This window comes from Acanthochromis polyacanthus, chromosome 17 (genome assembly GCF_021347895.1).
Source record: "Acanthochromis polyacanthus isolate Apoly-LR-REF ecotype Palm Island chromosome 17, KAUST_Apoly_ChrSc, whole genome shotgun sequence".
Classification (NCBI taxonomy): domain Eukaryota; kingdom Metazoa; phylum Chordata; class Actinopteri; family Pomacentridae; genus Acanthochromis; species Acanthochromis polyacanthus.
The window spans coordinates 17,492,112-17,515,703 of record NC_067129.1 but is presented as its reverse complement, the minus strand read 5'-3'; the positions used below and the strand labels follow the sequence as shown (position 1 = coordinate 17,515,703).

Genomic DNA, 23,592 nt, shown 5'->3' with positions numbered 1-23,592 from the left:
AAACTACCAACGGGTTCCTTGTTTTCCTTTCTGAACAATTCAAAGGTCCCTTTCTATCTCCCCACACATATCCACCAACTACTGGAACACATCTCCAAAGTTCTGCTGAAGCTCAGCTTCCCCTCAGAAGAAGTGCCGCCAGATGAAGGAGCCTTTTGAGAGGCAGCTGGCATCGTGATTGGACAGTATTTTGGTCTGTTCCAATCCAGCTTCAGCTCCAGAGACAGCAGGCGGGATGAGTCAATGGAGGTCGGGTGGACGAAGGCATGCAGCTGAGTACAATCCAGAAAACAACAGAGGAGGAGTGCAGCGGCCCAGGGCCAGAACAGAGTAGCATAGTATGTGTCTTAGAAAACATCATAGTAAAGCCTTTGGTTCAAAAAACAGCATCTTATACATTGTATATTGTACAAATAACAAGTCAAAGGAAAGAGACTTACATTGTAGAATTGTAGTAATTGTGGGCTGACTGATTTTCTGATGATTAGTATTTTAGTTTTTACTGATTTAGGGTAATAAATAAATTTAAGAATGGCGCTACTTTGACTCTGAACCTCTAGCTTCTGGAGTGATTTGATTGGTTATACGTCATGAACAAAACTCCTTTAACTTCACATCTGTAAACAAAAGAAAAACGTATCAACAAAGTTTTCTGTTAGAGTTTGTGTTCTTCTAAGTTTAACTGCTTTCATTTACTGCAAATGAATATCTCCTCGAAATGTCTCACTAATAATCATTATCAGCCTTAAAAACCAACAAAGCATCCCTCTATACTCGACCACACTTAGTACAGTCCGGTTCCCCCTTCTATAAATCTGCTTGGAATCTTCCACTTCTTGTTACCTCTGCCAAGGAGGTTATGTGACACCCGGCGTCTGTCCGTCTGTCCGTCTGTCCGTCTGTCTGTTAGCAAGATAACTCAAAAACGCCTGGACAGATTCAGATGAAATTTTCAGGGGATATAGACTATGGTAAGAGGAAGAGCTGATTTAATTTTGGTGGCAATCCGGAAAGGATCCTGGATTCTGGATCACTTTGAATTTTTTAGTATGCGGTTCAGTATGTCGTCCAAAATATGACAATAAAATCATAGGTTAGTATGTCATCCAACAAATTGGAACAAGGTGTCCAGATAGCTCAACTGGTTAAGAAGGTGATTTGTTAACAGAACTGTGTCAGAGACGCAGGTTCAATTCCAGCTCATGATCCTTTACTGCATGGGCTTCCTGTTGATTAATTAAGAATGGAATAAAATTGTTCATGAAAATATATGTCTTATGTTTCCATGAAAATACAATACAAAACTTCAATTTCTAAATCGTACATAAATGTATGTGAATACAATGTTCCATGGGAATGTCAATATCCTTGGCGGAGGGCTGCGCTCTCTGAGTCATATAGTTTGGTATGTTGTCCAAAATGTAACTGAAACGTCATAGTTTAGTGTGTTGTCCAAAATGTGAAAAAAAACATCATAGTTTAGTATGTCGTCCAAAATGAGACAAAAAATGTCATAGTTTAGTTTGTCGTCCAAAATCTGACAAAAACGTCATAGTTTAGTATGTCGTCCAAAATGTGACAAAAAATGTCATAGGTTAGTATGTCATCCAAAATGTAACAAAAAATGTCATAGTTTAGTATGTCGTCCAAAATGTGACAAAAAATGTCATAGGTTAGTATGTCATCCAAAATGTAACAAAAAATGTCATAGTTTAGTATGTCGTCCAAAATGTGACAAAAATGTCATAGTTTAGTATGTGGTCCAAAATATGACAAAAAAAATCATAGGTTAGTATGTCGTCCAACAAATGGGAACAAGGTGTCCAGATAGCTCAACTGGTTAAGAAGGTGATTTATAAACAGAACTGTGTCAGAGGCGCAGGTTCAATTCCAGCTCATGATCCTTCACTGCTTGGGTTTCCTGTTGATAAATTAAGAACAGAATAAAATTGTTCATGAAAATACAATACTTCAATTTCTAAATTGTACATAAATGTGTGTGAATACGATGTTCCATGGGAATGTCAATATCCTCGGTGGAGGTCTGCGCTCTCTGAGTCATATAGTTTGGTATGTTGTCCAAAATGTAACTGAAACGTCATAGTTTAGTGTGTTGTCCAAAATGTGAAAAAAACGTCATAGTCTAGTATGTCGTCCAAAATGAGACAAAAACGTCATAGTTTAGTATGTCGTCCAAAATGAGACAAAAATGTCATAGTTTAGTATGTCGTCCAAAACGAGACAAAAAATGTCATAGTTTAGTATGTCGTCCAAAATGTGACAAAAACGTCATAGTTTAGTATGTCGTTCAAAATGAGACAAAAAATGTCATAGTTTAGTATGTCGTCCAAACGAGACAAAAAATGTCATAGTTTAGTATGTCGTCCAAAATGTGACAAAAACGTCATAGTTTAGTATGTTGTCCAAAATGTGACAAAAAATGTCATAGTTTAGTATGTGGTCCAAAATATGACAAAAAATCATAGGTTAGTATGTCGTCCAACAAATTGGACCAAGGTGTCCAGATAGCTCAACGGGTTAAGAAGGTGATTTATGAACAGAACTGTGTCAGAGACGCAGGTTCAATTCCAGTTAATGATCCTTCACTGCATGGGTTTCCTGTTGATTAATTAAGAACAGAATAAAATTGTTCATGAAAATACAAAACTTCAATTTCTAAATCGTACATAAATGTATGTGAATACAATGTTCCATGGGAATGTCAATATCCTTGGCGGAGGTCTGCGCTCTCTGAGTCATATAGTTTGGTATGTTGTCCAAAATGTAACTGAAACGTCATAGTTTAGTGTGTTGTCCAAAATGTGAAAAAAACGTCATAGTTTAGTATGTTGTCCAAAATGTGACAAAAAATGTCACAGTTTAGTATGTCATCCAAAATGAGACAAAAAATGTCATAGTTTAGTATGTCGTCCAAAATGTGACATAATCGTCATAGTTTACTATGTGGTCTAAAATGTGAGAAAAACGTCAGAGTTTAGTATGTCGTCCAAAATTTCAGTAAAATGTCATATTTTCGTATGTGGTCCAAAATATGAAAAAAAACATCATAGGTTAGTATGTCGTCCAACAAATGGGAACAAGGTGTCCAGATAGCTCAACTGGTTAAGAAGGTGCTTTATAAACAGAACTGCGTCAGAGACGCAGGTTCAATTCTAACTTATGATCCTTTACTGCATGGGTTTCCCTGTTTCCTCTCTCCCTGTTGATTAATTAAGAATGGAATAAAATTGTTCATGAAAATATATGTCTTATGTTTCAATGAAAATACAATACAATACTTCAGTTTCTAAATCGTACATAAATGTGTGTGAATACAATGTTCCACGGGAATGTCAATATCCTTGGTGGAGGTCTGCGCTCTCTGAGTCATAGTTTAGTGTGTTGTCCAAAATGTGAAAAAAACGTCATAGTTTAGTATGTCGTCCAAAATGAGACAAAAAATGTCATAGTTTAGTTTGTCGTCCAAAATGTGACAAAAACGTCACAGTTTAGTATGTCATCCAAAATGTGACAAAAAACATCATAGTTTAGTATGTCGTCCAAAATGAGACAAAAAATGTCACAGTTTAGTATGTCGTCCAAAATGAGACAAAAATTGTCATAGTTTAGTATGTCGTCCAAAATGAGACAAAAAATGTCATAGTTTAGTATGTCGTCCAAAATGTGACATAATCGTTATAATTTACTCTGTGGTCTAAAATGTGAGAAAAACGTCAGAGTTTAGTATGTTGTCCAAAATTTCAGTAAAATGTCATATTTTCGTATGTTGTCCAAAATGTGACAAAAACTTCATAGTTTAGTATGTCGTCCAAAATGTCACCAAAAACGTCATAGTTTAGTATGTCATCCAAAATGTTCTAAATCGTACATAAATGTATGTGAATACAATGTTCCGTGGGAATGTCAATATCCTTGGCGGAGGTCTGCGCTCTCTGAGTGCTTTTCTAGTTTGTCAAAGTGGCCTTCTACCTGGACAGGTTTTGTTGGAGCTCATGCAACAAACATTTTGGGTAACTGCACTTTAATATGGATGGATGACACTGAATTAGAGTCTGTTTTGATGAGAATGAGTTCAGATGTGTAGCTCTGTCATTAAATAGGAAATTATTTCTCAGAATTCACAGAGAAAAGTCTGAAATGTTTGCTAGGTTAGCGTCCCACATGTTCTTTGGCTCAGCTGAAGCTAACTCTCTCCAACTTCAGGATCTCTTGAGTTGCTTGTTGTTAAAATATCTTTAAAAAAAGTATTAAATACACATTACAGCCAATAATATGAAATGCGAAACCATGCTAAGTTATCACAAGGGCCATTATAAGTCAATATGACTGATAATGGATCAATGATAAGTTGTACTGCCATCATAATATACTGGAGTATCAGTTTCTATTCTTGCTTTCACTTTATAAGCCATGTCATTGACTCTAATGTGTATTTAATACTTTTTTGTTTCGGGGGGACTTTTTTAAAAGAGTGTTGAAAATGGAGTTTGGTTTCTTCAATTATACCAAAAAGTTCATCCAATCATGATGCAGGACTTTGATTTTGGAAAAAAAGTTCAAAAAGTTATAACCCGAGTCCTCACACATCCACCTTAAAGGAACATTCCACCAAAAATCCCTGGACATGAACCTAAAATGTTGGTTTAACAGAGTATTCCATCCAAAATCCTCAAAGAGATCTGAGGGGCTGGTTAAAAAGAATATTACACCTAAAACCTCAAAGAGTCGTTTAGAAAAAATCCTTCAATGCAGACCAAAAAGTTAGTATGGAGGAATATTCCACCAGAAGCGTAGACCTGAGAAGTTGGTTTGGAAGAATATACCATCCTTAACATCCTTATATGTAGACTAAAAGATGGTTTAGAAGAAAATTCCACTTAAAGTCCTCCAATGTAGACCTAAAAGGTGAGTTTAATGGTATATTCCACCTAAAATTCACTACTGTAGACCTTGGAGGTTGATGATATAATCCACAATATGTATATTATATTTGTATGTCTCCCAATTAATATCATTTCAAACAACTTTCTAATGAGCACAGTGACAATACAAGATCAAATGTTTTGAGGTTTTTAGCAGTTGTTTATTTCAAATGCATTTCACAGGCAACAATACACTTCACAAAAAGAAGACATTGTAAAAAAAAACACCGTAATTCTGTGATGCAGACTTTTCATTAACAAAGGCACTGCTACTAACTGCTCTCTCCCAGTCAGTATTTTCTCACTAAAATAAGATGTTTTTTTGTAAATGATACAAAAAGAGGCACGTGTAATGCTGACCGACTTTAACTACACTACATTGCTGTAGCATGTTGAAAGTCAAAATGTAGGGATTTTGAAGAATGAATCCATCATTTTGTAATCAAACCGTAGCCTTAAACACCAAGGCTGACTGAAATTGCGATCTCGTCTGTAGATCCTTAGTAGCAGCACCAGTTATTACTTGCAATCTGTGTAACGTAAAACAGATTTACATTTCAAGTTATTGCTAAGTTTGTGAACTTACAGAGTCAAAAGGATGTTCCCTGGCTGTTTTGGTCCCTTTGCGCCCTCTCCACCTTCCTTTTCAGTAAATATAAGGGAAGATCCTGTAGGGGACACGTCTACAGTAAGTGTCCCATGCCAGTCCATACTTGGCCCTACACTGTCTCTCATCGCGGTCCTCTCGGTGAATCAGCAACACGGTGAAATAAATGACGTAGAAGTAAGGCAGCAGATGTGAGAAACCTGTGGAATAAAGAAGCAAACATACAATGTAACAATTATAAATGACATTAAAAAAAAAACACAGCATAGTCATATTCATGATTCACTGATGAATTATGAAAGAAAAACCAACACCTTATTTTTAACATCAGTGTTTATGAAGTGAATTACATCAAACAAGCTGTAATCAAGCCTTCTCTGTATGTTTCCTTTCTAGTCTGTGTTATGCAAAGACCTGCAGTGAATGAAGCTTTGATTAAGAGTTCAGATTGTTGATTCATTCCGATGTCCATTCTTTGAGACTGCACTTAGTCTCACATAATGAATATATTTTGTCTTTCAGTCAGTGTTTCCTCAGTCTTTATCTACATGTGACCAATGAGCCTTTTTGTCACTGCGGCTTTCATCTGTCGGGAATATGCTGTCAGGATTTATTTTTTTTGACTGCATAATTTTGCAGTTTGTGACATTTGCAGCAGCAATTAAGGCAGAAACTACAGTATACATCTCAGTTACAAAGGCAGCTACACAAGTGAGTCACATAAAGTTGAATAGCAATGAGCAGCATGTGTCAGCTCTAACAAAAGTCTGACAGTCACTATTTCAGGGAGTGACTCCTCGAAGGAACATAAGGCAGTTTACAGAGGAACAAAGAGAGCATAGTGCTGCTGCAGTAATACAGCATAAATAATTACTGAAGACAGGAAGGAAATCTGACAAACATCACAATGGCTATGGCTGTCTGTCACATGTCAGTACGTTTTTTGGTACCAACCAATATGGCTACAATCAATATTCATATAATAATGATGGATTAAATTAATCTTGTGACTGTGAATGTGTTCACAGTGCTGAATCCATCGTGAATTATCACCTGACCACAGTTATCTTCAGATCTTCTGAGCTTTTTTACTATCTTTTAGTTCATCGTTTTGGTTTTCCAGTCTGGAACTTCAGTGTTTTGGTAAAAAGTCAATGTTCTCATGACATAGTTTCCAGACGCAGTTAACAAAAAATTATTTGCTAAAGAGTTACTGTCCAGACAAAAAGGCAGATGTTTTATGAGGTGATAGACATCACAAACTAAACGCTTGTGACCACAAACACGACTGCACATGAATGCTACTGTTGCTCCTTATCTACTGAGTATACACAATAAGCAAAAACAACCCATCCATCCATTATCAATACACCGCTTAATCCTCATTAGGGCCGCGGGGGCCGAGGGTACCAGTCTATCACAGGGCTACACATAGAGACAAACAATCACATTCACACCTACGGACAATTTAGGATCACCAATTAACCTCAGCATGTTCTTAGACTGTGGGAAGGAGCAGGAGAACCCAGAGAAGACGCACACATGCACAGCGAGAACATGCAAACTCCACTGTGAACCGGGGATCTTCTAGCTGTAAGGCAACAGTGCTAACCATCGAGCCACTGTGCAACCTACAAAAAACACTGTTATATCAAAATGAGATGTCAATGTCAGTTTCATTCTAAAGCTCCCAGTGTAATATAAATAGTTTTTCTTTGTTTGGTTAAATCAAGATTTTACCATGTAAAGGGTATTAATATAATTATTACTCTGCCAAGAAATGGCAGTTATTTGACAATCGGTGTCTGCCTGTCCGTTACCAACATTACTCAAAAACAAATCTGGATAAAATTTTTCAGGGAAGGTCAGAAATGACACAAGGACCAACTGATCACATTTTGACAGTGATGTGGCTTATAGTCTGGATCCAAAGATTTGTTAAAGATATCTGTATCATTGCCAGATAGTGGCACGGCGTCACTGTAACTATGACAACAAGTGAACACTACATCAGCTGCCTGCTGACAATCACATGATTGGGATCCTACTACAAACGACTGCTGCGGACTTGTCAGGACTTATCTGTCAGAAATGATACAAGGAACAATTGATTAAATTATGGGGGTGTTTCTGAGTCCCATCAATTCCGGTCGCCCGCTACATATTTAGGTCACTCGATTCAGTGTCCATACGTACATAACGTGCACAAGCATAACACACGCCTGTGCTCAGTACAAGGTCATTTTGTTTTTGGGTACATCTATATTAAATGGTCACATTCTATAGTGCCATGATTTCTGCCACACATTTTTTCAAGATTTCAGCTTCTGAAAATGATATGATTGAGCAGCCTTTTCTTGATAGTTAAGTGTAACTTCATCCTCAACCTGCTACATAATTACGCAAACTACTAAAAATTAGGACAGGGGATGAGAAGGCGGACATGGAAAGAGTTCGTCAGTCACGTCCACAGGCCACAGGCAAATGGACAACAACTCAGAATCTGCCTCAAATACGCCACAGAAGACTGCTTTTGAGGTGGAGGACTTTCCTCTGCTAGAATCCCTTCAAGTGAACATTAGTGTAGCAGAGGACGTGGTGGTCTGACGCTGTACCGATTCGAGTGGTTGGCTATGGTCTGAAGGTGGAACTCTCAAAGTCAAGATTATTCAAGTACAAGCGAGGATGGGAACAGAGTGGTAGTGTAACGTTAGTGAGAAGGGAAGATGGTCTGAAGGGAAAAATGCAGTCTGGTGGTGCTTCTGCAGCTGCATCCAAATAGAAACATACTATGAAAGGTAGCAATTAAATGATTAGGTTTGATCTGGATATATTTGAACTCCTACTTAAAGGAGAGACTGAGGGAGGGACTGATTAGTGGTAGTTACCATACTTTTCATAAATACATTAATGATATACAGAAGTCCCAGTTGACTCTATGTCAGCATTGGTCTTGCAAGGTTCAGTAGAGGCCATCTTGAGCCGATTTCATCTCATGAAATGCAAAATATTATGAAATTTGTAAGAAATGCCATTATTAACAATTATTTTAACCAGCAGTAATGTGTTTCATCACAGTACAGTCATATCATTTAGTTCATAGCTAAAAAAAAAATAGTTCCAGTGTGCAGTGCCTGTTTAAACTTTATTATTAATAATATTTAGCTTGGGTGACGTGTAACACTTAAAAACTTGGGCACTATTTGACTAATAAAAAAATGTTTTATCGGTTTTTGTTACTGATATAAAGCCCATGGATGACATCAGCACAAATACAGATAAATAAAAATATCCAACAAACGAGGTAAACTGTATTAGAATTTAGGAGCCAAACTTGACTAAAGAACACTTGAGAGAGAATTGACTTGATTCTAGTTCAGACTTAAACATCTAAATTGGCCATTTATTTGACTACAATTGACCACTGAATTTCCCTTCGGGGATGAATAAAGTGATTCTATCCTATTCTATTCTATTCTATTCTATTCTATTCTATTCTATTTAGATGTAGCAGCACGATGATTAGCTTTTGTTCCTGTTTCTGTTATTTTGTCCACCCACTGTACAGATGGAGCCACAATGATGAAGATGTACAATGAACAGTGTACAAAGAAGTTTCAGACAAAGAAGTGAATCTTACAGTGGCCCATTAAAAACACCAACCTGCATTGTCTATTCTAATAATAAATGTAGCTGGATATGATTAATACTCAGCCTGACATTAATCTCTTGTCAGTGACTTCATCTACATTTTCTAATAAACACTTTCCGTGACTGTATCACATTGCTGTGACCTGCTTGCAAAACAAGCTTGGCGTTGGGCTTTTAAGCTGTCTTACCACATGGCAGGGACCACGCCAGGGCCATGAGGAGGTCACCGAGGTAATTAGGATGACGAACGAAACCCCACCAGCCGGACACCAGCAGCCGCTTCCCTGTTGCCGTAGCAATCGTCTCCAGTCCTGTAAGGAATTGCGGAGAACGCAGAAGAAGATTTACAAACTGCTTCCCAGATAAACTCCCCGCCTGCGTCCTCTAATGCATGAGCTATTAGAAATAAAATGTGAAAGAGCATATTTGAGTGTATTTGTCATGACTGAAATAAAATTTGAAGAAAGACTTACTTGCAACACTTGGATGAGAAGGGTCTCGTCTGAACTGGTTCTTCTGTGAGTTGGATTTTCTGAAAATGTAATAACCAGCACCTGTCAGCAAACAGAAAAACATTCATCAGTCATACTCAGCACTGAAACATGACGTTTTGCAGCCTAGTGAAAGAGATAATAACCATTCAGTGCTATTATAGCTGCGGCTCTGAGGGATGTTAAGGCCTGCGGGTGCACAACCAGGAAGGCTGCCTGCAGGCCGTATGTGAAGGGAACCCAGGCCAGGTCACCGAACACCAGCATGAAGCCAAAACCATCATGCACAATGTCCATGGTGGTCAGAACGGCCTCCTGTTGGAACACAGCGAAGTAGAAATTCGATAATAGTGGCCCGAAGTACAAAGAGGGATTTGTGCCTGCATATTTAAAGAAGCCCGTCTCCTCACTTCGTTCCACAGAGCGTCGGCCACGTACAGCAGCTGGAAACTGTTGACGAGGATCATGGCGAGGGAGGGCGAACCTCGAAGCTCCACCTCCTTCATCAGCATGCCAAAGTTTATGACCACCTGAGGGAACGGGAATAATGATGAACAGTAGTGGGCGTGTGTTTCATCTGCGCTTCCAAAACAACGGCAGACAAACTCACCCTGTGATCAATTTGTTCAGAACTACAAAAAACAAACATCAAGGTGAAAAATCAAACACCTCTGTAATGAATGCTGCTACTAGCCACTTATTTTTACTGTCACATAATCAGCCAGTTTAATCATCTGAGAGCTGAGAAATTCAATCGCTGAATCTTTGCTTCTGGAACATGAAATGGGTCCCTAAAGCCCATGTTGACATTCAGATGTCCTGTTTTATCTGAGCAGCAGCCCGAAACTCAGACTAGCAAATATTCACATGCTGGAGACAGAATTTTTTCATAATTCTAGATTAAAAAGAGGGCTGAGAGTGGCTTGGTGGTTAGCACTTTTACTTTGCAGCTAGAAAATCCCCGGTTCGCGTCCCTGCCTTCTTGATCTTTCTGCATGGAGTTTGCATGTTCTCCCTGTGCATGCGTGGGGTTTCTCCGGGTTCTCTGGCTTCTTCCCACAACCCCAAAACATGCTGAGGTGAATTGGTGATTCTAAACTGTCCGTAAGTGTGAATGTGAGCGTGATTGTCTATATATAGCCCTGTCATAAGACTGGCGACCTGTCCAGGGTGTCTCCTGCCTTCCCTCTAAGACAGCCGGGATAGACTCCAGCCCCCCACGACCCTAACAAGGATTAAGCGGTGTATAGATGGTGCATGCATACATGCAGTGAATGCTATAATTATTTTGACAATTACATATTTTTTCCACTCATCAGCTGCTGAACTTTAGTACATTGAGTTTAAAATAGAATATATAAATAAAAAACTACATTAAAGTACCAAGTCTCAGCTGCTTATCCGCAAGATTCCTCATCGGCCTACACACTCCTCAGTCGATCGGGTCTTTCGCAGGTCATTTTCTGTGTGCTTCTGTTTTTGCAGAATAAGCCTGACTGTTTGTTTTTGACAGCTGTGTTCTCTGACAGGTTTTTGCCTTTGAACCTCATTGTTATCTTCATTGTTCCTCGTACTGACAGACAGCCTCGACCTAAATGGCAGCTGTCAATCAACCCAGAGTCTCAATAGAAACTGTCCATGTACTTTTGAACCTTCACAATTTGGGCACTATGTGTTTAAGTCTGGCTAAACACGATCAGCTACAACCTTAAAACTTGTCTGATGTTGTGTAGGTCCCATTTGTGCTGCCAAAACAGCTCTGACCAGTCAGGTCATGTAGTCTGGGGGTCTCCTGTGGGGTTCGGCTGTGGGTTGTGGACTTCTGGCACATCTTGTAAATCCTTGATCAGATTGGGTTCTGGGGAATTTGAAGGTCAGGTCAAAACTTTTGGCTCTCTGTTGTGTTATTTTGAGCTGTTCCTGAGCAGTTTTTGCAGCAGTTAAATGCTGCGGCAGTGGAAGGGTGAATTATCCTGAGACTGCTGTCTGGGAGAGCCACTGCCACGGGGGGTGTGCTTGGTCTGGAACAATGTTTATGTGGGTGGTACATGTCATTCTGTGAATGCCAGGAGCCAAGAGCATTGCATTGTAATGAGACGATCAATGTTATTCACTTTACCTGTTGTAATAGATATCTCACACAGTTGTCTTAATATCAACACACACCTACATAAATTAAAACCTAGACTTGGCACTTTAATGTACTACCTACTATTTTATGTCGAAATGAATGTGCAGAGCCTGAAGAGCTAAAACAAGTGTCCAAATAATTACAGAGTGGACTGTAGCTGCCATTCAGCTAATCGATTAAACGGCTAATCAGAGCAGCCCCAGCTGTCATCCATGCTTTTCTTCTTTCAAAATGATGCATGATCAATACCAAGCTGCTGAAGCTGCAATGCCTCTGAGGTTCAGACCCTCCGTTAATTTCCCTGACAGCAGCCATTTATGTTTCTGTTTGGATCCTAAATAAACGATTTTCTACAGAAACATGTGCAGACTTTCTTTATCTATACATTGCTTTGGAATCAACAACACTAACCTCCTGAAACACTCAGGAATAGTATCTGTTGTGTGGTTCAGTGCGTGAATGTGCTGAAAATAGTACTTTTCTTGTACTGTGCAGTACTGCTTTACATTTTTAGTAAACCACTATAAAGTATGCAGAGTGATATGATGGAAACACACACTCGCTCACATCTGAATTAATAATAAATATACATGCATGAGGACAATTAATATTTCATACAGAGAACAGCCTCCTAACTCAAACTGTGCTTTTGAATATGAAATTGATTTATGTCCAAGAATCAATATCTGAAATGTCCATCCCACATTCCAAACAAAATCCATTTACATAAATATGTTTGTTATTTTTCAACATTATCAGCAGCTGCAGTTGTGTTGAATGTTTAAAGTAAGTAGTTTTAACATTCACCAGGAAATGAAAGTAACCCACACACTGTCTAGTTGGTGGAAGCTTTTTCTGTGCTCTCCTACGCACACAGCTTTAAAGCATTCAGATGTGCTGTCGTTCTACTGTTTATACTGTAAATACAGAGAGAGAAAGAGACTTGTTACAGCAATGTTTTCCAGTGCAGCTTGATCCTTGTACTGCCTCAGTGTAGTGGTTGTGTGACCAGTGAAGATAATGGGAAATCTTGCTGTAATTTTAAGAATCTTAATGAATTCTCACTGGGGAATCTATATTCTGTCTTGTTTGGTCTGATGAGTCACACACAGATAATGATGTGCACCCCTGTCCTCCAACAAATCTCTCACTGTGTCAGGTCATCTGGGAGAAAAGTTTCTAAATCTGACTGTGTCAAAGTCACCGACTGCAAGTGATTATTGACGATCAGAGAGCAACATCGCCACCTGTTGGCTGTCAAATCACTAATCAATGCAGTCAGTGCTTCTCCAAGATTTACATGCAACAGCAACTGCAAATATAGAATATTTAATACATTTTAAAAACATTTATAAAACTGATTTGTCAAATTCCGATACAATAAAAGCTTGTAAATTAAATGAACTCAATAAAACTACTCTTGGACAGATCAAACTCACCCAGCCAATCAAACCCGGCCTGAGTTCACAGAAATATTTCAGGTCAAAGCTTCCAATCCGGGGGTTTAGCTCCCGTCCAATGAAGAAGTCATACAGGGGATTTCCTAAATCAAAACAATGCATGGATGCATTAAATAACTGTCAACAGAGACATTATTATTATAAACAATTCTGAGCCTTCAGCGTCTGCAGGTACATGCTGCAAATTAAACATGAGAAGTCACAAACTCACATCAGTAATTAGTTAGAACAATTCATTAGCTGAAATCTCTGTATAGTCAAAAACTGTTTCTATACAAAGCCTTTCTTACACAAGACATTTTAAGTTGTCATACAACGAAAATCAGAGCTAACTGATGGCATTCCATTTCGATCTGACTGTACAGGGGTCCAGGTAATGTCTGTGCTGACTCACTGACCTGACTTATACTAGAGCCACTGTTAGCAGCATTAATCCCACCAATGCTGGTACCAATGTTGTTTAGTCTGCCGCTATAATGACTCTACTGATTGTTAATGCACGCTTCATTGCAAGTGTTACTAGATGGTATAAAACCGACATTTCCCAGAACATGCTTCAACATCGTCAGGAACTACAGACAAAAGACACCATGACATCAGCCAGCGGTGTGTGGTCTACCATTTTTAAAGTTGGCTGTTGCCATTCTGTTTTTTTGATACAGGATGTAAATCAGATGGACTGGATCTGACTGAGAACTCGAGGACACTACAGAAGCTTATATGGCAGCAACTTGTCAAGGTAGCCATGGCCAAAAATGTTCTCCACTTTATTGTCTATTTTACTCTAAATGGGGCCATTAGGTAAGAAATGAATGTCGTGCTGTACTGAAGGAGATTTTAAACTAATGACTGAGATGATAAACCCATTGAAAAAATGTTTACTGAAGTTAGAAATCAAAGGAGAGGTAGGGTGATTTTCTGCATAGCCAGACATATGTCTACAACACTGTGTCATTGCTGAAGAATGGTCTGACTGCACCTCATTATCATTTTGCTACACGGTGAAAAACACTACGATTTATTTGTTTTTGTTTTTTTAGCTAATTACAGGTGTCTTGGGCATTGCTAAGCTCAGGATGTAGCAATGGTACTACAGAGAGGTGGGCACTGTCACGAAAAAAGGTAATTCACTTCAATAAACCCAGCAGAGAGTTACTGCATGATCCAAATCTACGGCAACACATAAAACTTTCCGCATGTAGGTGTAGCTTGGAGTTTGTTGTTGTTGCTTCCTGTTGTTAAGGGGAGGGGAAAGCTACATGAAATCTTTCACTGAAATGGCAAAGCCCGCATTCAATGAGTAAGACTATTTTGTAGTAGATATCTGTACAATCTGACTTCTTTTTGCAACCAGATGAGTCGCCCCCTGCTGGCTGTAAGTACGCTAATGCCACCATGATATGCTCATAGTAATAGAACTGTTAATGTTCCAGAAGCATGTTTACGACATTCACCACCATTGGTTTAGCTTTTTACCATTTTAACTGAAATTTTCTCTTGCTAATTAGCACTAAACACAAACTACAGTTGATGCAGATGGAGCCATAGCACTGGCGGTTGTTATAAATCCTGCATGAGCATTGTTTTCTGCTTTCTAAAGCCTACTTTCTCTGTAAATTTGATTTCACAGCATGACTCTGAAGACAACATGTCGTTGCTGTAGACTTGCTCATTTTTCCTTTACACGAACATCGATGAAAGTAATCTTCTCGGTACCTGAATCACAATAGTGGATGCTTTCTGCCTTCAGATGCAGCGGAGCTCAGTGCAGCAGGGTCAGCTTACTTGAAAGAGAGCATTCACTCGCTGGCTGATGCCTGCAAGCTCCTGCAGAGCTCGGCTGTTAAACAATTACCCACAGGAATACCAAAATCTTCCACCGAACAACAGAAAGGCCTACAAATGCACCGTACATTGCCAGTGGCTGTTTTTAAACTGTATTTAAAGGTGGATTCCTTTAATGATGAACTTTAACTTCTCACCTGTGTTGCCCCCCAAAGCGAGAGCATGGGAAGGAGCCCAGAAGGAGCGGATGTAGAGGTAGACCGAGAACACGAATGACACTGCAATTGCACACACTGCCAGAGGCACCAGCAGCTCAAACAGATACCCCATAGGAGCCCCGAGTCCCAGCAACAACATCAGCAACACACCGCTGATGCACAAGGCATGAAAACCTGAGGGAGGAAAACAAACAAAAGTGAATTCTGTAGCTGGGGGGAGAGAGATAAGCAGACTGACAGAGGCTGGGATGAAATATAGGTAAAAGTTGGAAGAGCTGAGAATTCTGTAACTTTGCTAAACTTTAGGTCAAGGTCAGGCCAACACAGTTAAACATAGCTTTTAGAGCGTCTTTAAAATAAAAATGGAAAAGAAAGATTTTCTCTACAGTAGCCTTTACAAATGTGAACAAACCATTTGCACTGAAAACATGTGTAACACTGAAGAATAGTTGTGAAATACTACAGATATTATATTTCTAAATAGTGCTGCAGCACAATAGAACATTTCACACTTGTGGTATGACGAAGAATTGTTTTAACTCATGCAGATTAAAGAGCCTTTAACAATGCAACATATTCTTAATTACATTTCTTTACTGAACAATAGCAACAAAACCCAACAATACCGTTTATGGGATACTTCAGACGTGTTCCATCCCTCAACACTAATCCTTCAGACACCTGCAGACAAATCCAGTCAGAATGAACAGAATCAATCACTAATCATGTCCTGTGTATACAATAATAACTGAGGAGTCGCACTACTGTATCATAAGGTTAGTCTAACTATATAAGAATCATCAGTCTCACAATAGGAATCATCCATCCATCATCATATCTATTTATTTTTCTAGTACTTGATATTTGAGACATCAGAAATCTGCTATTAATATACAGTTTACCAAATACCATCATGTTAAGGCTGCCTTTTAAAAAGGAAATGCAGTCTGATGACATTGTGAAGTAAAGTGTTATCATGCTCATGGAGGCTCATGAGGTTAGCTCAGTAGTTCACCAGCTTCTTCTTCTCCTTTCTGTACTCTCTTCTCCTGTTTTAAAATTGTATAAAATAATTTATATGGACATTGTGAAGGGTGACATTAGAAAATGTTAGTGCAAATGGAAAAAAATAAAACATAAATAAATGGGTTTTATGCTCGCTTGAAGTGATTGTTGACTTTTTTTAGAAAAAGATGTGCAATTATGGGACACGGAAGCATTCTTACTACAGTACGTTATGATGCAACATTCTTTCAGTTTACTTGACTAATGAGCTATTTCTGCTTCCATCATCTTTGTATCTGGACAACATGTCTAACATCAGCTGACATGAAAGAATAATTACAACCTCCCTGACTGAATACAAGCGGTAGATGATCAAAGTTTCATTTGTTTTTTCCACTCTGGAGAACAGGTAGTTTTGTTTTCAGCTTCTTCTGCTCTGTTTATTACAGCCCTGTGTAATGTAACCTATAGCGCCACCTTCTGATGATACTACACACCCTAGTTTATTCACTCCAAAGCAATTAATGGAAACGTGCCCAATTTGCATGTTCCTCTTTTTGTGACATTGCAAAAGTTCACTTTCAATTCATTAGACACTTAAATGGAAAAGGAACTTTCTGTATAATTACACACTTTTCTGGATGGGATCATTATGGCAAAAACAAAATTGGGATAATCTCAGAACGCAAATCAAAACATATCAACATAACAAACATGGGCCTCGTGGTTTTGGGACATTTTAATGCAGAAATGCTATAAATCATAGCTTTAAAGCTGCAGACTTAAATAGGAAATAACCAGTTTAACTCAATTATCCTGTAACGTTGCCCAAAGAGGCCACCGTTCATTTAAAGTTAGACAGAATGACCTTAATAACTATATTTTTACAGTTATTAATAACTATTTAAATAATTAAATCAACCAACAGTTCTGATATTACTGACTGAAACAATAAAGACAAGAACAAATATTTTCTTTATCGGTATAAATCTTCATTGAGGCCTACAGTGAGCCATAGCAAAACAATGTGTAGCATTAATTATAGATGAATCTGAGACCCACAGAGCCACAACTGATTTTAAAGTATGTTCAATGTCCGATGAATATGTCCTACCTTTCCCAATGGCATGAAATAGAGGAGGGCGTGCAGAGTGATCCATCCCAGCAGAAGCATGGGGGCCACTGGGTCCCACAGCTGGTCCTTGGAGGGGAGAGGAGGGGGCCACTGGAGCACACTGGCCTCAGGAGACCGACTCACACAGATCAGGAATAGCACCGTCAGCGGAAGGAAGATGGGAATGCATATGGCACCTGAGAGACGGATTCAGATAAAAGCGACAGACTGAGTGTGTGGACACGGCCGAGCAACAGCCAGAAGCACTAAAGGTACAAAAATACATGAAAGAGCCTCTGAGGAAAACCAGGGAGTGAAGCTCAGATTTATCTACGACATCAGATAAATATGCTGCAAATAGACTGTGAATAATCCAAGCATCTCAAATAAGTGCATAGTAGCAGAAGAATTAAATCAGCTGTCTACAAAGTTGAGGTTCAGTTCAGTGTTGTCAAATATGAGGTCTATGGAGAGCTTCACTGTCAGAGCAAAACATGATTTCAATTTAAAAACTGGAAGCCGAATCAGCGGTGACGCTCAATTCAAGGACCGCAGCAGGAAACGAAGCTCCACTCGTGTGTTGGCTGACACGCACACTGAGGAGCTGTGACGAATCTGTTCTCTCATCTCATCTCTGCAGTGACACTTGGGACTTTGACGGCTGTGAAGATTCCTAATTAGAGCCGTAATAAACAGTCCTCTGTTGATAGAGCTGAAGCTGTGAAGCTGCTGGTCTTCACCACTGAGAAACATCTGATTATTGGTAAAGTGGAGAGTGTTTTATGATCCACTAGACAAGCTGGGAAAGCCATAAACTGACTTGTGCAATTTTAGAAAGCAACTAATCTCTCATAAATAAGACAGGACTATAAAAGCTATTTGTGTTAGCTGATAATATCATCACCTTTTATCTCTTCTCTTTGAAAGTCAGCTTTTATTAACTAAGACGCTGCTCTTGAGGTTTTCTTTAAGTGTAGTTTGTATAGGACTAAATTAATAGAAGCTGCATTGTTTACAGTGCATTTTGCTTTATAAAGTGATAGTCATGGCAATGTCGTCTTTAATAAAAATCTAAGCTGTGATGCTGCTATGACTCACCCAGGGTTCCTCCAAACTCCCTCTCTGTGTCATGTGGCAGTTTGCGTTTCAGTGCTTGACTATTTGGTCTCATTTTGCTGACCTGTGAAGAAGATGAGGGTTGATTACATATATATAAGTCAATTCAAGTCCATTTGCTCAGTATAGCTCCAATTCACCACAAATGTCACCTCAATGCATTTCACACAGTAGTATGAAGGCTTTACAAAATTATACAGAGAAAAACAACAAACCCAGGGATTCCTTTGGATTCCCTTAGAGCAGCACTTGGCAACAGATGACATAAAGACAGACGGAAATACTAAGTTGTAAAAATGAAAGCCGGACATAAAAGTCGTCTGATCATGAGAAGGAACATTGATTTGTGCTAAAGCTACTTGGCACACATTTTCTAGAGTGAATCTTATTCAAGAGTGACAGTAATCCTCAATACATGCTGCTGTCTTAAAAAGTGCATTGTTGGAGCTCAGATTATTATAAGAATCATTACAAATCTTTGTTGAAATATTGTTAACAATAGTGGTGCAAAGTAACTACAACACGTGGATTAATAAGCAGGTGAGTATTATTTACTTTATTTCTGTGCACATTTTCCAAAATAAATGAAAGTCTCACAGTGTGACTTTCAGTTTTCCAGTTTAAAATACTGACAAAGTGCCATACGATGTTGTGTTCATAATTATTGAGCAGCTTCATTAGATCAGGTAAAACAGAGGTATAACTCACACTGAACTGTCTACAATTCTAAAACACCTCTCAGACAAATGACAGGCAAACCAGGCAAACGTTTTAATGAGAATCGTCAACAGGGTCACACAAACCCACGGAGAGGAAAAGGTGCAAATTACGTGGAAAGGACTCTATGACGCTACAAGGAAGTCATTAGCCTCAAGAGCCACCATCTGAAATCTGCCTGGAGTGTCCTGAAGTACAAAGCGTCAGGTACTCAGAGACACGGCCGAGGTAAAGAAGGCTGAAACACGACACCACTGCACAATATTCTCAAGTTGAAGCATCAGTACTGAGCTAAGAAAAACCTGCAAGCTCATTTTTCTTTCAGTGGCTTCCTGAACAAAAAAAATGAGAGTGACTCTGGATGAATTATGACTGGATCACTAATGGACACAGGGCACCAGCAAGCTGAGGAGGAGGAGTGATATTTACTATTATGCAGAACTTGTGGGTCCCTCTTAGTTACAGTAAGACAAAACTATACACCTCTTCTAACAGCATCAGGGAGGTGGTGGTTGTTGAAAGTTCACTATGAAAAGATCAAGACACTGACAAAGTCCATGGATAGAAGGCTCATGGAAGGGTGGCAGGACTGGTCACTTATTCTTTTTGAAAGGCCAAAAGTGCAATTTAATAGTTATTTTGTGTTGCATTTGTTTAAAAAAATAGAATAAACAATGGGGCTGGGGGGAAACAACATAATTAAGCTGCCTATTAACTGTACACATATATATATTCCACCTATAAAGACAAGGTTCAAAAGGTTAGGTTCAAAAACATTCAAAACTGACTGACGGCAAGATATTTGTACTCTTTTTGAGTATTTCTAATCTACGTTTCTATATGGGCTGCATAATGGATGGTGGTTAGCACTGTTGCCTGGCAGCTAGAAGATCCCTGGTTCGTGTCTCAGCCTGGGCCTCGGATATTTCTGTGTGGAGTTTGCATGTTCTCCCTGTGCATGCGTGGGTTTTCTCCAGGTACTTCAGCTTCCTCCGACAGTCCAAAAACATGCTGAGGATAACTGGTGATTCTAAATAGTCCTAAGGTGTAAATGTGAGTGAGATTATTTGTCTCTATGTGTAGTCCTTTGATAGACTGGTGACCTGTCCATTATGTCCCCTAACTGCACTACATTTTTACTGCACTACATTTATTGAATAGCTATAGGTACAAGCAAATTAGACATACATCTACAGCCGGGTGACAGAATAGGAAAACACAATCCAATGGTTCTGTTATGCGTCAAGAGGCACTTTGCTTTCATGGTTTGAGCTCCTTTGTCCCCTAAAAGGAAGCACCACTGTTAATAAATACAAAGTTGCTCTTAGTGATGAAATATTTCAGTTCTCCTCCAGGATAATAACATGAGGATATGAGGCCTGTATACTTCACAGTCACCAGTTATCATCACAAGTTGAACCCCTACCAGAGATTTTGGACCAGTGTATTAAACAGTGCTCTCCACCACTATCATTTAAACACCAAATGAGGGAATAGCTTTTGGAAGACTGGTGTTTATCGCTTCAGTGGAGCTCAGAGAAGTCGCACTGAAGCTGTTCTTTCAGCATGTGTTGGCCCAACACCTTAATAAGACACTTTATGTTAGTTTTTTACTTGGTCATTGGTTTGGTCCGATCATTTTTATCCAGTATAGTATGATAAATATAACAGAGGCCCTGCATATACAGACAGTGGTGTGTGCAGTGATGTAGCTGGTTAGACCTCCTCAAGTTTGACTTGTACAAGGAGATGCTGTGATTTAAACCAAACTCCACTGACAAGAAACATTATCCTGCAACAAGAGAGTCAGACAACTACCAAAGAGCTAGCTAGACCTCTGTAATTATACTCTAGTACAGTTTAAAACAGAGGGTATTTCTACTGACTTGAGTCAAGGATCTGACAACTTCTTCCACAGATGCTGATAAAGGACATCCTTGATGGAAACCCCATTGATTAAATGATAAAGATATGCCAGACATTTTAAAGACATTCTAACTGTACTTTATCATGAACAGACATTCAACAAAATAACAGAACTGAAAGAATACTGAAACAAGAGCAAGAGAATAAGTAATGAAACGTTAAAAGTCAACAAAAAGTAATGATTCAACCTTTTCACAATTAATGAAATAATTTAAACTGGCTATTCTGTGTATCAGCAGCGTTGTTTACTGCGAACACTGTCATAAATAACAGACAAAGTTCAACCTGCTGTGTGTTCTATTATGAAACATGAGACAAAGGCCGTTCAGTCTGTTTACCTGCCTTCCTGAAATCACATGAACACGAGAGAAATTCAAGGTTTTTTCAGAGAATAAAGCAAATAAAACGAGTAAAGAGCAGCGTGTCTTGTAATTCTGTAGGTTCTTACCGGTGCTTTTAGTGGAAGTATAACTGGACTGTGTGCATCCACTCCTGTGTGTCCATCAACCAGCCGCAGGCCGAACAGAAACGCCCTCAAACCACGTTTTGGCAGCACCGATCGTGTCTCAGCCAATCAGATCCCTCATCGGTCATCAGAAGAGGGTGGGAACAAACGACTTCATCCAATCAGATGCGCTCCTCAGGTGGCGACAGTCAGCGGTACGTCTGGCAGGCAGAGCTTGTGAAATACACCTGCATTACATTTATACTAGGAGATACTGTCCTCCTAATTAATCTCTGACACTGAGGCTGCAGTGGAAATATAAAATATTATACTGTACTGTGCAAAAGTCTCAGAAGCAGCGACCAGTAGATCTGTTTTAACAGGACTATAATGATTATACTGTATTACATTATCTGCATTTCTCAGTCTATATAGATACAACTAGAAGATACAGGAAATCAGTTTTAATCAGCACTCAGTTTTAAAAACAGAAAACGCTCTCTATAGGCTAAAGAAGTATATAGTGAGAACTCTCTTTGCACCTCACATACAGTGTGATTTACAGCACTGATCTTATGCTGTTTTACACCAAGTTTCATTCAGGACATCAAAATATTCTTATTGATTGATCTAAGTTACCTTCTGTTCTGACTAAAAATGAGGTTTGAGCATTACATATACACAACTGTTCAAAAGTTTGGGGTCACTTGAAAGAAAAACATTTTTCTTTCAATGAAGATAACAGTGCATTAATCAGAAATATAGTCTAGACATTGTTAATGTGGTAAATGACTATTAAACGGCAGATTTTTAATGGAATATCTACATAGGGGTACAGAGGAATGGTGTTGAAAGGCTAACTGATGATTAGAAAACACTTGTGTAATTATGTTAGCACATGAATAAAAGTGTGAGTTTTTGTTCATAAATTGTTTGGGTGATCCCAAACTTTTAAGTGATAGTGTATATATTGTAAGTCTGCTAATATATCATACAAAGTCTCAAGCACATCATTTCATTAAAATTCCTGAACACAATTTGACAGGCATAAAACATAATTTTGTATCAGCAAGGGCACTCTTAAAAGCAAATGAACAAACTTCAGACTCATGATGTGGTATTCAAGAAAGAAGAAGTTTGTAGAAGGTAAAAGACAAAAAAGGAGTGGAGGCCACAAAAACAGAGCTGTCTTCCGGTTTCTTCTTTGAGAAACCAGATGAAATCTAGTGAGGAACTTGCTCAGCAGGAGGGGTAGAGTGGCCTTTTCAGAAGAAAAACAGGGCTAAAAGCCTGAAATATTATAAAGACCACAAAGACTGAAGGGAAGATCAATAGAAGAGTCCTGTAGAGTGATCGATCAAAGTTTGAATCAGATCCCGTTGTTGACAATATGTGAGAAAACAGTTGGAGAGCAGTACAGGACAGAGTGCTGGCAGCCGTCTGTGAGACATGAAGGAGGGTCTGTCATGGTTTAGAGCAACATTTGTGCCAGTGGTGACAGGATATTGTCTAAATCGATGGAACCACAAGCACTGAAAATCCCTCATGCCGTTCCGTCTGGAAAACGTCTGATTAGAAAGTTGATTTTGTTTGATGCTGCAGAAAAATCATTATTTTGTTATGTTTTTAAAGAGCTGATGAAACAGGGAAATTGATGGACTGACCACCACAGAGTCCAGACCTGATAGTTATAGAAGCTGTAGGAGATGATCTGGACACAGAACAAATATAAGACGGATCTAAAGAAGACCTCTGAGAAGTGCTATAGGAAGCTTTGTATTTTATACCACAGGAGAGTCAACTCAGGAAAGTTCAAGACAGTGGGAATGCAAAATGACTTTAGTCTGTGGAAGTCATTTGTTTCTGTGTGTACTTTCAATGTATTTCTTGGATTTTCTTGTTACTTAATAGAGACACCGAGAAATAAATATATATGCTCATTGCAGCTAATTGCTGAAACTATAGCGCAATTTTTGGCTTCTC

The 23,592-nt window shown here is 38.9% G+C and overlaps 1 protein-coding gene across 1 annotated transcript; it reads right to left on the bottom strand.

The window, feature by feature from the left end:
* Positions 1 to 5,082: 5,082 nt before the first annotated feature.
* tm7sf2 (transmembrane 7 superfamily member 2) lies at positions 5,083 to 21,746 on the bottom strand. The gene is made up of 11 exons (XM_051937863.1): positions 21,613 to 21,746; positions 18,504 to 18,585; positions 17,406 to 17,602; positions 15,913 to 15,967; positions 15,266 to 15,460; positions 13,263 to 13,366; positions 10,103 to 10,222; positions 9,839 to 10,007; positions 9,675 to 9,755; positions 9,390 to 9,512; positions 5,083 to 5,750 (listed from the first exon to the last, which is right to left on the bottom strand). The coding sequence occupies exons 2-11, from the start codon at positions 18,574 to 18,576 to the stop codon at positions 5,590 to 5,592; spliced, it is 1,278 nt and encodes a 425-aa protein (XP_051793823.1). The 5' UTR covers positions 18,577 to 18,585; positions 21,613 to 21,746; the 3' UTR covers positions 5,083 to 5,589.
* Between the last annotated feature and the right edge of the window lie 1,846 nt (positions 21,747 to 23,592).